The sequence below is a fragment of the Papaver somniferum genome, unplaced genomic scaffold (assembly GCF_003573695.1).
Source record: "Papaver somniferum cultivar HN1 unplaced genomic scaffold, ASM357369v1 unplaced-scaffold_114, whole genome shotgun sequence".
In the NCBI taxonomy this organism is placed as follows: domain Eukaryota; kingdom Viridiplantae; phylum Streptophyta; class Magnoliopsida; order Ranunculales; family Papaveraceae; genus Papaver; species Papaver somniferum.
In genome coordinates this window covers 114844-130076 of record NW_020620381.1, presented here as the reverse complement: position 1 = coordinate 130076, position 15233 = coordinate 114844, and the positions used below count along the sequence as shown (strand labels likewise).

General features: G+C 37.5%; 1 protein-coding gene across 6 annotated transcripts; it reads right to left on the bottom strand.

Annotated features, from left to right (window-relative positions):
• Positions 1-10343: 10343 nt before the first annotated feature.
• On the bottom strand, positions 10344-14519 carry LOC113328906 (serine/threonine-protein kinase rio1-like). 6 transcript variants are annotated; one of them, XR_003349599.1, is made up of 14 exons: positions 14321-14519; positions 13897-14013; positions 13531-13623; positions 13349-13428; positions 12970-13083; positions 12629-12702; positions 12379-12455; positions 12145-12228; positions 11967-12059; positions 11770-11877; positions 11618-11674; positions 11156-11535; positions 10683-10920; positions 10344-10581 (listed from the first exon to the last, which is right to left on the bottom strand). XR_003349599.1 is itself a non-coding variant. In XM_026575899.1 (14 exons), the coding sequence occupies exons 1-13, from the start codon at positions 14504-14506 to the stop codon at positions 10785-10787; spliced, it is 1599 nt and encodes a 532-aa protein (XP_026431684.1). In that variant the 5' UTR covers positions 14507-14519; the 3' UTR covers positions 10344-10581; positions 10782-10784. The 6 variants fall into 6 exon arrangements, 4 of the variants coding, with proteins under 4 accessions (XP_026431684.1, XP_026431683.1, XP_026431685.1 ...); XR_003349600.1 differs by having other exon boundaries at positions 10782-10907; XM_026575899.1 differs by having other exon boundaries at positions 10782-10920.
• Positions 14520-15233: the final 714 nt, after the last annotated feature.

Genomic DNA, 15233 nt, shown 5'->3' with positions numbered 1-15233 from the left:
CCCTTCACTGGCTAGCCAGGGTGGCTTCCACAATCTTGAGAGACTTGATCCGTATAAAGGATCATATATGCCAAATATGCTTAAGTGACGTATCGGTCAACACCGTTGACATGTTTCATAAAATATGGTCTTATCATTCCACCCTCCTGAAATGGGACTTTGCCTCAAAGTCCACTATATATATTGATACTGGCTCCACATGTGTTCTTATCATTCCATCCTCCCTAAAAAGAATCTTTCCCCCAAGGTCCGCTTCTAGTGCACCCATAACCTGGTTTTATTTTTGATAGCTTCCATAGGAATATTGACCGTATCTGAAATTTTAATCGGCTCACTGGATTTTTTGAAGTTTCAATAGCGGAACAATCAGATATAGTTGCATGTGGTTTAACAACTTTAGCTCTTTGACGCTCCTTAAAGTCTTGGAATGCGGATCTCCAGTAAACACGATTGTTGTCTAAATCTCGTTGCAAGTTAGTAGACACAAGAGATGGATCATCACTTCTGAAACGCTTTAATAAAGCAAAACAAAAATTCTTCCAAGAACCTAAAATATAATCTTGCATCCACTTATACCAATTGAGTGGACTACCAATAAGGTGATCATTAGCTATCTTCACAAATTCTTCTGGAGGAATTTTATGAAGCTCAAATATTAGTTGTGCTTGAAATAGGGGTGTGCAACGGACGGACGGTCGTGGATTAGGGGTCACCCGCAGCCAAACCGTCAAAGTTGCGGATTTGGAAAATTGAACCGTGACCGGCCCAATCACCCGCGGAATTGACCTCTGCGGATCAACGAATTGTACGGGTCGGATGCGGATTAACCACGGATTTAATAAAAAATAAGTACTAATACGATTTCAATTGGCGAGAGTTCCATTTTAGATTATGGCTTTAACTTGTTCATTTTCTTTCCCACATGAGTTGGTTGTCTGTGACTTTCATACACTAACATTGACTTCTTAAATGCCCACCAAACATAAGATGCAACTCCCGGCACAGACAAATATTTATGATTGTAAAGTTGTAGCCTTAAGAACTGGGCAATTATATACGGTGATAAGAATACTTTCCTTTCCAGGTAAACTGAACATACTTTCATAAACAAAAGAGTTTCAAACTAATCTTCCCCACTTCCAAAAAAACTCAACCATGGGAAGCAAAGTACGTAAGGTGGTGTTCCCTAACTACAACCATGCAATTAATCAAGAATCATAAACAAAAATTACTAATAAATAATAACTTGAAGCAAACTAACAGTTGAATTAAAGATCGTTGTGATAATCTTGAAGCTGCTCTAAGATACGGGGAAGCTTCGGATGTTGATGCAAACGATTTGTTTGCCGAATTGAAAGTTTTACGTGAAGTATTAACAAGGGAGATAACCACAGCAGTTGGTATATTCAATTTTCTAAGGCGTCAAGATAGCTTTCCGATTACATCGATTGCTTATAGAGTTCTATTAACACTTCCTGTTACAGTGGCACAAAGCTTAACATACTGAAGTTGTTTTTGCGTACTACCATGGCCCAAAAAAGACTCCATGGGTTGGCTATGATATCGATTGAGCATAGTCTTCTTGATGATGTTGACATTGATTCCTTGATTAGTGATTTCGCAGCAGTGAATTCAAGACGACAAAACTTTCGTTGATGTTCTTTTGAATGGTATATATATGTATGTCATGCTCAAATTTGATATTAATCTTCTTAATTTGTATTTTTATTTTGTTAACAGCTTTTTATGTCTTTCGGGTGCAAAGATATTGGTTAACTAACTCAAAGCTAGGGGAACGGAAGTCATTTACAGGAATACGGGAAATGGTAAATACTAGAAAAACTAGTCGACAATCTTTTTTGTTCCCTTTTTGTGCTCTTTTTGATGTGTGTATAAAATCCAAAGCTATGTTTATGCATATATATATATATATATATATATTACTAATCGTTTTAATCTCATGTATCTCATCGTTAATACGAATTTATCGCGGGGAAAAAAGAAATTGACCATAAAAAGGCCCTGTGATTAAGTTTGCACAGGGCCCTAATATACACAGAATCGGCTCTGTGTCGTTGTGTTTTTCCACAGCAAGGAACAGAACTCAAATTACAAGGGTGGAGTTCGAACCTCCCACAAGTCAGCAAAATCCTTATCAACAGGTCTTCGAGGTCTGCAAACATCATAAGCTTCTTTCATTGTTACTCGGAACTGGTAAATTTGTGTCTCATGAGGTAACATTTTGAGAAAAAGTTACAGCCATCTGCAAAACTTATACTAGTGCAGGACAAGGCTGGAATAGCTCAGCTGGTTAGAGCGTGTGGCTGTTAACCACAATGTCACAGGTTCAATCCCAGTTACAAACTCCAATTGAGATGTGAACTGCACATGGTAGTAAAGGTTTGAAAATCTATAGAGCAATTAACTAGCTACAGCAGCAGTACTTTGTTGAAAAATTATTAGCTAATTCCCATTCAACTGAATCCTCTCCTTGTTGTAGAATTGGTGGCTCATCTAAAGCAGATAACAAACTTGTAACTTCCACCATTTGCTATTCATTGCTGATGATTAACATATCACCTGACAACCACCTTCAAAGCCACCATTTTATTATTAACTTTTGTCTTCAGATTTTGTTTCTTAGCCTTCTCTTGATATCTGGGTGTTGCTGTGTCATTATTGGAAGTTTGTGCTGCTACTATACATGGAAAATGAACAGGTGTTGTTGATTGTGAAGCTGAGACTGAAATGGAGTTGGCCTGACAGAATGTGGAGTTTGGCTTCAGGAATCAGGAGATATTGGTTGCCGGTTATATCAACGCAGGTGCAGGGTTGCAGGACCATCTTGGTGCAGCTGTAAATACCCTGTAGCTCGTCAACGCTATTAGATTAGTTAAGAGACGTTTTAGTTAATAATGACTCGATTAATTTGACATGAACGTTAATTATTTAGAAATTAATCTAACAATGATTTAGATAGAAACTAGTATCGTTAGATAGGTATTGAAAAATTATGCGAATTGGACTACTAACGCGTCGTTCAAATACTGGACGAAGAAAATATCTTGAGATTAGTACCAAGGGAGAATTAATCATTTTGCAGTTTAGCCGACTTCTGGGTGCCTTAATCAATTTCATTGGTCTTATCTCCCAGCGTCGATCGAAGAAAACCATTTCCTTTTCTTTCTTTCTCTTTCTTCGTTCTCTCCGTCTTCTTCTGTTCTTCGCCTCTGGCGATTCTGAAAGTTTGAGAAACGAAATTAAGTGATGAGATTGTGGGGGGTTGGATAGAGATTAAGGTATGTTTGAGGAAGAAGGTGATATGCTGTGGTTGTTTGAGCTCGGGAAGGAGAAGCTTGGGTGCTGTTATGAAAAGAGAACTAAGGTTATCTCTGTGAATCGTTGTTTGAGTTAGGAATTGAGAAATTAGAGTTGGGTATTGATCGATTGGATGAATTAGGGTTAGATATGAAGAGTAATTCGAGTTTGATGAAGTTTCGGGGTTGTTCTGAAGTTGATTTGAGGATGAATCAATGAGTTAGGGTTTCTCAAGATGACCTGGAAGTTCGATTAGTGATGAATAAGGAGATTTAAGGAGTGGGTTTAGTCGATTGAGGAGTGGGGTGAAGTTAATTGGATATTACAGAGCTGTTCATGAGGAAATGAAGAATTAGGGTTTGTAAGAGTAACTCAGGAAAGATGTTGAAGACGAAATTGATGCTCTAGTGGAGTGATTGAAGGTGGGTTTTGGCAGAAATTTGATATAAGGTAAACTCTTTTTTTTCTGAATTGAAGTTTATATGTTCTTTGAGTTTATGAGTTGTTATTGAATAAAGAATTGGGATTGGATGAGTTAATTGAGCTAATGGAGGTTCTGGTGGTGTATGATTGGATTAGATGAATGTTAGGATATTACACCGAGAATGAAGGTTACATGATTAGTAAATTGATGTAATAAACTGGCAGCGTAGTTGATAATGGTGTTGCTATAGCAAAGTTTCTATGGCTGTGACTTAAAGAAGATTAGATGAATAGTGTTGCAGCTGTGAAGATTGTCGTTATGAAGTGCTGTAGTTGAGTTTGGTAGTATTGATTGTTGAGGAGAAGGTAAATCTAAAATAAAGTGGTGATAATGGGGATGCATGCAGGGGTTTGAACTGAAGATGATAATTCTGCAAAGTTGGTGTCTAGTCTACAGGGAAGAAGACTTAGTAATCTGAAGTAGAGATTATGTTTGTGTTGGTGGTGTTATTGCACAGAAATGTTAGTGTTGGTGTTAGTAGTCACAGGTGCAGGGCTAGCTGGAGTTTGATTGTGCATGTGGAATGAAAATGGAATTGAGATTGTGTTACAGGTTATGGTATGAGTCAGATTTGCTGATTGTTGTTCAATTGTAGGATGGTGGAAGTAATTGTGTAATGGTGCAGGTGGAATGAGATAGTGATGTAATTGTGAAGAAGGTATTGTTTAAGTATATTTGGTGCTGCAGGTGTTAGTAATTGAGGGAGATGTATTGGGTTGTAGTGAACTGAATAATGGAATCTGGTTGCGGTGTAAGTCTGAGAAGGTAGTGCCAATGAAATAGAGAGTGAAGATGTAGCTGTGTATGTAGATAGAGTGTGGCTTGGTACTGCAATTGCAGGTAAAGCTTAAATTACTATTGTACATTGAATTATAGGATTCTGTTGAAATGAATGTATTATTGTTGTGGTAGAATTTATAGTTCTAACTTGCAAAACTGAAATTGGCTAGAGAAAGATAGGGTGATATACTTTGGAGTTGATTTAGCAATAGTGTGGTTACTGCTTAGGTCAGTGTTCCCTTTCCCAGTCAGATATCTGACTGGCATACCTTAGCTGACTTATTGTCTGACTGAGTTAACTCAGTGTGGATCAGTTTAGACTCATTGTTTTGACTCTTTTGACTTAGACTTTGACCAGACTTGACCCTGGACTTGACTTGATCTTGACTGTTGACTGTTAGTTGACCTGTAACCGTTAGTCTGACCGTTATTTGATTCAGTTGGATCAGGCCTTGAATTAATGGGCCGGATTAGTGGACTTAGGTTTAGAGTTAGTTCCCTATCTTAATGAATTGGACCATTTATGGTCCGAATTCACCTTTGATTCCTTGTACAATGCTGTAGATATTCATGAGACTTAGCTAATGGACTATAAAACCAACCTAATTGAATTATTAAACTTTAAATTTCCTAAAGATAGATAAACAAAAAGAACGATGTTTTGGGGATTACCCAGAAAAGTTTGGGGACTACTTTGTTATATGAATGCCCAACCCAAATTTTAAGGGGTGTCCTAAAAGATTAGGAAAGTCTAATCTGTCCTTATCCTAATTAAGGTTATAACTAATCCTAACAACCCACTAATCTAACCCCCTAAATTAAAACATAAAATCAGTTTTATAACCCTTTTTTTATTTTTTCTTCTCCATCTTCTTCTTCTTCCTCTCTTCTTCTCCTCTTCTTCTCCTCTTCTTCACAGACATCGACGTTAATCGTCGATTCAAAAAAAATTCATCGTCGATTAGTCCATCTTTATAAACAATGCGTTCTAAGCAGACACCAAGAATTCCAGGATTGAGTCTGGGACTCGCAAATATAGCGAATCTCCCAAATGAATTACAAATTGATAAACAACTTCAAGGAAAGTTGAGAGACCAAATCAAGCATCCATCAGCAACCAAGACGTCTGATTCTAGTGAAATGAAAATCCACAGGTAATTTCCTTCATACCCATTCCTTTTAATTCGTTTTTTGTTGAAGAAATCGATTAGAAATCATTAAAAACCATAGAAAATGGTAGTTACAGTATAGAATTCGGCTAGGAAATTTTTTGAAGCCTTAGATTTTGGTAACCGAACTTTTATATGAAGAACAGTTCGGCAAATTAGGAATTTTTAGGTAACCGAACTATGTACTTCGGTAAGCTCGCAAAAAAAAAAAGTAACCGAACTCCTTCTTTATATGAAAAATTTGAGTTCGGTTTAGTCGATAAATTTAAATAGGTAACCGAACTTTGATAAAATATAGTTCGGTTACCTCGCAACATCTATGTGGTAACCGAACTTTAATCTGTCAACACCAAACTTGTAGTTCGGTTACCTCGCAACTTATACCAGATAACCGAACTTCAGTGTGTAAACATTTTGTGTTTGATGTAATCCCATGTTCAATTTTATTTGATAAGACAATATTCTGTTTATCTAATAATGCGGTTTTCATTCATTAGGAACAAAGGAAACAAATCTAATCCCCACCTAGGTGAAGATTTGAGAACTCCCACCCCTCGTCGTAGAATATATTTGGATTTCCGAAACCATGGTATTAAAAATACTAAACATGGAGGGGGGTCGTTACAAGAAGTAAACCAAGAGGTGATGGAGAATACAATTGATAATGTTATTGAAGAAGAGAATGATGATGAAGAAGAGCAAGGAAATGAAGACCAAGGAAATGAAGAGGTTGAACAACAAAGAGAACACGTTATAAATGTAGAGGAAGAATAACAAGGACAGTGCAAAGAAGGAGAAGGACAAGAGGAAGAGAAGGATGAGGAAGAAGAGGAAGAAGACGAGGGAGAGGATGAAGAGGAAGAAGAGGAGGGAGAGGAGGTAGAGGAGGAAGAAGAACAAGAAATTGTTCATGCTAAAGAGAAAAAGAAGTCGAAGCCGCCTTGTGATAGATACTCATACATTCCCCCTGATAATTTGTGTTTGCCACCAGTGAACCCAATTTATGGTACTCCAAATGATCGAGGGGCCACATTGTTTGGATACAAACACTCATGGGCTGCGAAGATCTATGCGACAAAGGTATTCTTTAAGTTCATTCTTAACTATTAAAACCTTTTTTTTGGGTCATGTTTCGTACAGTATTAATAGTGTTATGCTATTTTTGTAGGATCATAATGATGCAGTTCGTCTTATTCGTCGTCAAAAAGCTTCCAAATGGGATTTTTCTTTGGAGTTTGACGAGTTTCAAGCAAAGGTTAAAGAGTGTGTTTTATGGAGAGCTATTGAGTACGCACATGAGGATTTTGACGTTGTTTCCGTATCCGCATTTGTCGAGAGGTATTATCCCGAGACATATACAATGCATATTCCATTTGGTGAGATGGGAATTACTCCCGATGATTGCTCGAGAATCACCGACTTACTAGTGGAAGGTAAATGTCTTAGAGAAGGCTACAACCCCTCGATGCATTATGAAGCTCTTGAAGGATTGGATCTAAAATGTCTAGGATGGGATGCAAGAAAGGCTCAATTTTAGTTTAGACGTTCTGTGAGGGAGCCTAAACATGGCGATGAGTTTAATCCAAGAGAGAGAAATGGAACCATGAAGAAGATGTAGAAGAAATTCAAGTTGGTAAAGTTGAAGGAAGCATTTGGAGGGACAATAAAGAAGGTGGAGAATGGAAAGTTGGTGATGGACCAGGAGACCCTTAGGCATCATGTCACCGCTTATTGGTTATATCATCTAGGAACCGTCATTTTCCCCAACACTTTTGGAAATAAGGTGGATGCACATTATCTTCAGCTTTTGGAGAATCTCTATGAGATTAAAAAATACTATTGGGTCACTAGGGTACTTGCTTTTGTTCTAGGATAGATGAGCAAAGGGTCGAGGATTAAGACAAATCAAATTGGATGTTACTTAAGTCTTATTCAGGTGACCTTTTACATTGTTAGTTAGCAAATTATTCGCCTAGATTTTATGCTTCCAAATCAATTTTCATGTATGTGGTTAATATTTTCGTATTTTCGCATAGGTTTGGATTTATGACCACTTCCCTTCATTGGGATTGGCTAGGGAAAAGCCATGTTATCCCTATGACGAACCTACAATAGGAAAATGGTTGTTTTTGGACGCGCAAAAGAAGTCTAAAGAAGAGAGTTGACTTCGTTGAGGGAGAAATTGGATAAACTTACGGTGAACGATGTGGTATTTCACCCATACGCCGTACCCGATGATGTCTCTGTAGATGAAGAAGATCTGAGTGGTTTCTCTACCGTCTCAGCTTACTGTGAACCAATTTGGTATCCTAATGGGTTCGCAATATATAATCCAATGAGAATACTAAGACAACTTTGTTGTGTCCAAATGAAAATTTCAATTTGGTGGTTCAAGGAACAAAGAACACCGAGAAATATTTTGTTCCAAAATATGAACCAACTCTCACGGTAGGACATTGGGATGCACTTCGTAACTACTACCTACCTTTAGGTGATTGTGTACTGATGTGATTTTAATTGTTGTAGAAAAAGTGGTAATAAGATTCGTTCAACTCAAACTTGTGAAGGGTTTTCGAAAATTAAATAAAGTTGTTTCAAAGATAATAAGAAAATACCGAGATAAATTCTAATCAATATTCATGCAATTCTTTCTTTTAAAGTGATCTAATATTTTGCCTCTAATAGATTTTTGAAGTAATAGTTGTAATCACAAAGCATGAAATATCAAAAGTTTTAGAACCAAACATGCTCCATCAAAACGATTCACAACTACTCAATAAAAATCAATTTTCTATAACAACTCTATGCAAATAATCATGTAAAATAATTGCAATAAATAATTAAAATAGAATTATACCACTTTTCATGGAACAATGGATTCCTCCGTTTCCTCGGCTAAGGGGTTTAGCTCCTCATATTAATCACTTGCTCAAAATATATGTTTATAGCTCAAAAAGTGTTTAAAAGAGGTGAAACAATAAAACAGAAAAATTGCAAAGGCGCTGTTAAATTGTTACATTGAAAGAAAAGGTGACGGACAGTTCAGCTGTTACAGAGAATACTGTAGTAATGTTGCGAATTTGAGACGCTGTTCTTCCTTGCAACGCTTGTTCTTCAGGAGCAGCAGAAAACGTAACTTCCTGCAACTCGATCTTCTCAGCTCTGTTGTGCTCTAAATTACTCCAAACTCTTCGTAACGCTTCTAGGGACCCTAATAAACATATATATACTAAACAGGGAGATTAAATCTCCACGAATTCTTCCAATATTTCTTTCTTCTTCTTCACGGCCAAGTCACGATAATTTCTCCCAAATCCTTCTATGCGGCTTCTGTGAGTTTCCAACTTATCTCAAACTCTTCCTTAGATATAGTAGTATCTTTGGAAAGAGTTTATTTCCTTTAGTAAGCCTGAAATTCCAAAAACGAACTCGACAGGGACATGTTTCCTTCTTTGTCTCAATAACCTATTTCCGGTTATTCCAGCCCAATTTGATCGGTCCAGTTGGTTGTAGTAAACATTTTATGCTATATCAAGTCCATCCCAATCAATTTCCGGTGTTTAATCTCTTTAAAACTGCTCCAAAATTCAATTCCAAAATCTGCAGACGTGAAGCTTCTTTTCCCGCCAATTTCTGTTTCAAATCGTGAAGAAAGAGACCTCCCCCTATCCAGTCTCGGTGTCCCTTTAGCACATGCCAAGAAATGGGTTACCCCTTATCCAAAGCGAGAGTCCGAATAGAAAATGTCCTCCCATGTGCCTTTAACAACTTTTCGAGCCAATTTTGCCGCAAAAGCTTATTTCTCCAAAAACACCTACACAGAGATAAAATACCAAAATAAGTACAAAAATGGATACTAAAAATATACACAATAGAGATGAAAATAGACACATAAATGCGTCTATCAAATACCCCCAAACTTATTATTTGCTAGTCCCGAGCAAATCAAAACTACAGAATAAAATCCTAACTCACTGTCGCAGGCATCGTCGATTGCATTTAGCGTATGCAATAAGCCTTTAAACCCCTAAGTGTCCCTAGTGGCCGAGTTATAGTCTCGGGAGGGCTTACTAGAGATATACCCACAAAATCTTTACTCCAGAACCTAGCTATCTACGCAGAACCTTGGAAAGCACTAAAGAACCTCCTTGGTTGGCATACTTATTGATTACAAGAGGAAGTACCCTGATGCGAAATTCCAATTGTTGTACACGAGTTTTCACTCAAGCATACTAAAATTCATATATATGTGACAGAGCTCTACTAAGATAGTTTCACAATGAACATCATATTCGGAGTCAAACTAATCACATGGATAGATTAAGAGATGGATATAGAAAAACATAGATGGTTTTGATGTTGACTAGGTGAACGGTGTTTCTCATATCTGTCTGAAGGCCACTGCCAAAACGAACCTATCCTTATGGATTGAGATACTGGTCTAACTAATGTCAACACAACTGGCATATACAAGGGAACCAGTGATCGATAACCTAAATCTAGATCAACAAACTGGCATATTGAAGCTAGGAAAAGAGCTGTACACAATTGAAGCTAGGTTGTGGTCAGAGGTAAAATTTAAATGGGAATACTTTGATAAAAAATTGTTATTAGTTAAATCTGTTCTATTACTCCTCACAAAGTCAATGATAGGTGATTTTGTAGTGTTATTATGGAATGAATTGTTGCACTGTTCCTGTATTTACAGAGTATGAATCAGCCATTCAGTAAGTTTGCTCCCCTTGTTGGCCATTTCATGTTTGCAGACAATCAACACCCTTCAGAATGTGATGATCAGGGTTACTCGCGTTGGTCAGGGCTGCAAACGATCTGCATATTGCAGTAGATGGATGTGTTAAGGAGAGGCAACAAGAGATAACAGTTGCACTGGGACTCTAGGAGTCGGAATAATGCAAAGTGACGAGAAGTACCTAGGCATCTACACCTAAAATCAATCAAACATGGTTTAAAATGCACATTGATGGAAAAAATCAGGTGCATCTTGAATCGGAGGGAGGTCAAGAGCTTATCTTTCAAGGCATAGGGTGTTGTTGAGTACTCAATTGTTGTCGTTCGTCATCGTGCTTCAACATGATCAATACTGACGCCAACACCATGACTGCCGACCCTAGTGCATTTGTAGCCCAGAAAATGGCCTGAAAAAGTATCCTTCCATGGGAAAGAAGATCAGTTAGGGGATTTGGATACGTGGAAGGAAATAAATCTTTTCCTTGCCGTTCACAATAACAAAAAAATCCATTGGCATAGCCATTGTAACTATCTAGAAGTATATAGCATAATTATAGATAGTGAACACGTGAATACAGATCCCAACTTTTTTACACAGCTTTGATGTTTTGGTCAGTTCTATAAATTAGGGGACTGAAGCTACTAATAACACTACCTGGCTTTGATGTTTTTGGACAGCTTCTTCTTCTTTTTCCTCTCAGCTTTTGGGGTTTTGGTCTTGCGAGCTTCTCTCTTCTCTTCTTTCACTTTTTTCTTGTTCTCTTTTCGAGCTGCCTTTTTATCTGCAGGGATTATTGCCTCCCTTGTACCCTCCTTCCTAGTATCATATGGCTCTAATCCTTCTGAATCACTAGAATCATCATCATCATTGTTCTCCTCCTTGTCTTCATCTGTTCCAGATTCGGTTCCGAAGTTGTTCGTTTGTCCAGTAGAGGTATCATTCGTGCCCGATTTCTCTGGCAGCTTTAATAACTGTTTTGGAGCTGGGGAAAGATAAAGCAAACCTACGGTGTCCGGGCCCCATAGAATGTCCGACTGAAAAGACACCAGATAAGAGTTGTAAGGTTTTCGAATTTCTTCTTTACTTTGAAAATGAACTTGATGCGAGATTATTTACCTCCACAGAGATCAGCCTGGACATCGCATCTCTCCAAACCAAAATTTCCCGTTGAACCTGTAACCATTGTAAATGCATTAAGACAGACGATGCTTTCGCCCCGTTTAGGGGGTTAGAACATGACAATACGGATGATGGAGAATCAATCAAACCTCTTCCAAATAAGAATGCACAGATTCATCAGTAATAGATGAATCTACTATAAAATCGAACAGTTCTCGTGTGCTCAAAACTTTCACACCATTCTTTCTGAAAAAATCCTGCAGAATACCATTTGGTTGATATCATCAGTTTGTTTAAAGATAAAATCTAAGGGAACAGTGCATAATTGTAACATAAACCAACTTACAGAAACATGTTTGCAATCTAAACATAAGAAGTATGAGGCAAGAGGGTGGTCAAGGTCCACAGATTGGGAAACATCAATAACGCGCAAGCTACCCTGCAGAGAAATCACAAAAAGTTGCTTGATGATCAAGAATTTTTTTTAAAAAAAAGATCAATGGAACATAGGGTATTGGACTCACCTCGTAATAGAGTATACTATACTCGCTCAAGTCTCCATGCACCAGGTTGCACTTTTGGTATAAATTTCGCATCACCATAATCAACTGATCATTATAAAGAATACAAACTTAATTTTACATCATCTCTGGTGGCAATAAGATAGCAACAAAAACAGTGAAACACAGTCAATTTTGTCTGCTGTTGTACTCTGAAGAGCAATATTCTTTCTAGAATTTCCAAGGATGTTGATGCACCTGTACATAGCATTCACCCATCTTGTCTTCAGATAGATTTGCATCCTTGAGACAAGGAGCAGCCCTCCCTGATTTTCCTGTAAATTAATTTCTTCAAATTAAATCTCCAGAAACACTAAAACCGTTCGAGGAGACGAGAATCATATGCATTTGACACTTCAACTTAACAAAGTGGATGGAAGAAAGGTTACCCCTCAAGGACTTCAATCAGATATTAACTCACGAGGAATTTAAGAATAAGAAATCATACCTATAAATTCCATAACCAAAACATGAAGCCTCAAAAATATTGGAGTTGGGCACCTGATCCCTGCTGCCTTTAGCCTGGATTCAGAAAATAGAGAGCTTTAACAAGTAGCATCACAAATTCTGAACTGCGATCACATTTTCACATTTACTAAGACAAGATTTTCTTTTCCCTATTAAGCATGCAATATTAGGCCTCACAATTACGATTCTCAAGAGATCAAGTTTATAACTAATATTTCAAGTCTAAGGCACAGGAAAACCAACTACACATCATTTTTTGTAGGCTATAAAAAGTGCCTCTGTCCAACAACCATATCACAGCAAAAATTTAGTGAGCTTTACCTCATAAGGTTCCTCATTTCATTTTCTGCCCAACTCTTAGGCGTTTGCCTGGGATTGTGCTTCAAGTATCCACGCCGAAAACAATAATCCCCTTGTATATAACGATCCCCATCCCTGAAGTGGCAATGTAAAAGATCACATCACCATCATCATCATAAATTTCTTATCACTCTTCCATAAATCACGAAAAGTTGCAGTTTAGTAAACAAATAATAATAATCAATTAAACTTTACTTCAAAATTCGAACAAATATCTTCAGTTTACGACATTTTTAGGCCCAAGAATTTTTTATTTTTCTTTTGGTTGGTCGATTAAAATCGATTGTGGCACAGGACTCATGATTAAGTGAAACCAAGCTGAAAAGATGAGTGGACTTACTTGAATCCTGGAACTGAAGTTTTATAGACCTTTACTGCAAATTCTTGTCCATCATCTTTTGTCGCATGATAAACATTGGCCTGTCAATAAAAGGGATCACGAATTGCTTTACAAGGAGAAGAACTTCATTGAGAATATTAGAAAAAAGAAATGTGTGGTAGTTGATAGTAAATGACACCTACTTCTTTCCCAGTAGAAATGCAGCCATTTATGTCATCAAATATACCACGATTCAGCATTTTGAACAACACCATACGAGTTCTTGGATCAATATCCTGTTAATTTAAACAAATCCAAACAAAACGTTAGATCTGATATAGGCTGAAAGAGTTAAGCAGAAATAGCAAAGTTAACCTTCAGGATATATTTGTTTCCTGTGTAACAATGATAGTTGAAACATAGTAAAGTTAATCTTCAGTACATTTGAACGTTGATAGAGTTAATCAGACATATGAGTGTCAGGTTATTTTGAATAGCGAATAATAAATTTCATTATGGGAAAACAAAGCAAAACAGAAGAATTACATGAAACAGATGAAATCCTTAACCTGTTCAACAGTAGCACGGTCTCTCTTGTCGGTGGTTTTAGTTTTACAAGTGAGACTTTGACGATTAGCAGTTGTAGCAGAATTGGGAATGATCATATCTTCCTTGTCTTCCCACTTCTAAATTCACAAATTATGAACAGAACAAAATATCACGACATTATAATCCAGAGTAAGGAAATAAATCCAAATCCAGCTGAACTGGAGTAGATTATGATAAATTAAACCGAAACCCTAACTTTACTCATCAAAATTTCACCAAATTCACAAAATTCCAGCTGAACCAGAGTAAAATTTGAAAAAATGAACTAAAACCCTAACTTTATTCATCAAAAAAAAATTCACCCAATTTTCTTTTCCATACTTTATTCACCAAATTCAAATCAATTCCATCCTTAAACATCAAAATTGAACAAACTTTGAGTACCTCTAACGGTGAAGGGCGAAGATGTCTGTTGAACTTCTGGTTTCGATTAGAGAGGGGCTGAAAAGTTCTTGGTAGAAGATGACCTCCATGAGAATTAGGTCTTCTAGAGTATAGATGAATTGCAGCTCCATCATCTTTAGCAGAATCCAAAAAATCTAAAGCTTCTGAAAATTCCTCCAAATCCATTTTAGGGTTTCTTCTAATCTATCTCTTGAACCAGTTTGCTTTAGGGGCTTCTTCGGAGAGGCTTCATAATACCTGGCAATTAGGGTCACAACCCGCGGTTGGACCTAACCCGACCCGTCTAAACCCGACCCTAACCCTTGTTGGTTACTAGGGCCGAGTTAGGTTGAGCTTTTAGGACCCCCCATCAACGTCTGACCCGCATAACCCGCGGGTTGACCCGCCAACCCGTCAATACTGTAGTACATCTTGGAAATCGTCACTGTTATGGCTTAATACTAAATAAAAACATATTGGATCTAATTCCTCCCAATCCACTCAACCATCCATCAAATTCAGAAGATTATCTAATTAAATCTACATTTAAATTACGGATTCACTCATATCCTTGAGATTTGTAAATATAACACCAACAACTAAGTTGTAGCGCAGTGGTTGTTATGTTGTACATCTAATCGGTACGTGCGGTTCGATCCTCGTGAAATTCTTAATTTTTTTGGCAATTAAATAGCTCAAACTAGTTGCACCTAATTTCCTAGGTCTGACCCGGCAACCCGCGGGTTAACCCGTAATGGGCTAGGGTTTTAGATAGTGAAACCGTATGAATAAACTGGTCGGGTAAGGGCTGATATAGGACAACCCGGAACCCGCCTAACCCGCCACGGGTTGACCCTAACTCGGCCCGTTGCCACCTCTAGTTTGGGGTTTTTTCCTTCAAACGGGGGTGTAT

Bases quoted from the DNA above. Each gene is read 5' to 3' on its own strand.
- LOC113328906 (XM_026575898.1), bottom strand. From the start codon at position 14,506: ATGGATTTGGAGGAATTTTCAGAAGCTTTAGATTTTTTGGATTCTGCT. The intron at 12,060-12,144 runs GTGAGTCCAATA...ATTTCTCTGCAG, and splicing joins ATAGTATACTCTATTACGAG to GGTAGCTTGCGCGTTATTGA. The intron at 11,675-11,769 runs GTTTGATTGATT...CAATGGTTACAG, and splicing joins TGCATTCTTATTTGGAAGAG to GTTCAACGGGAAATTTTGGT.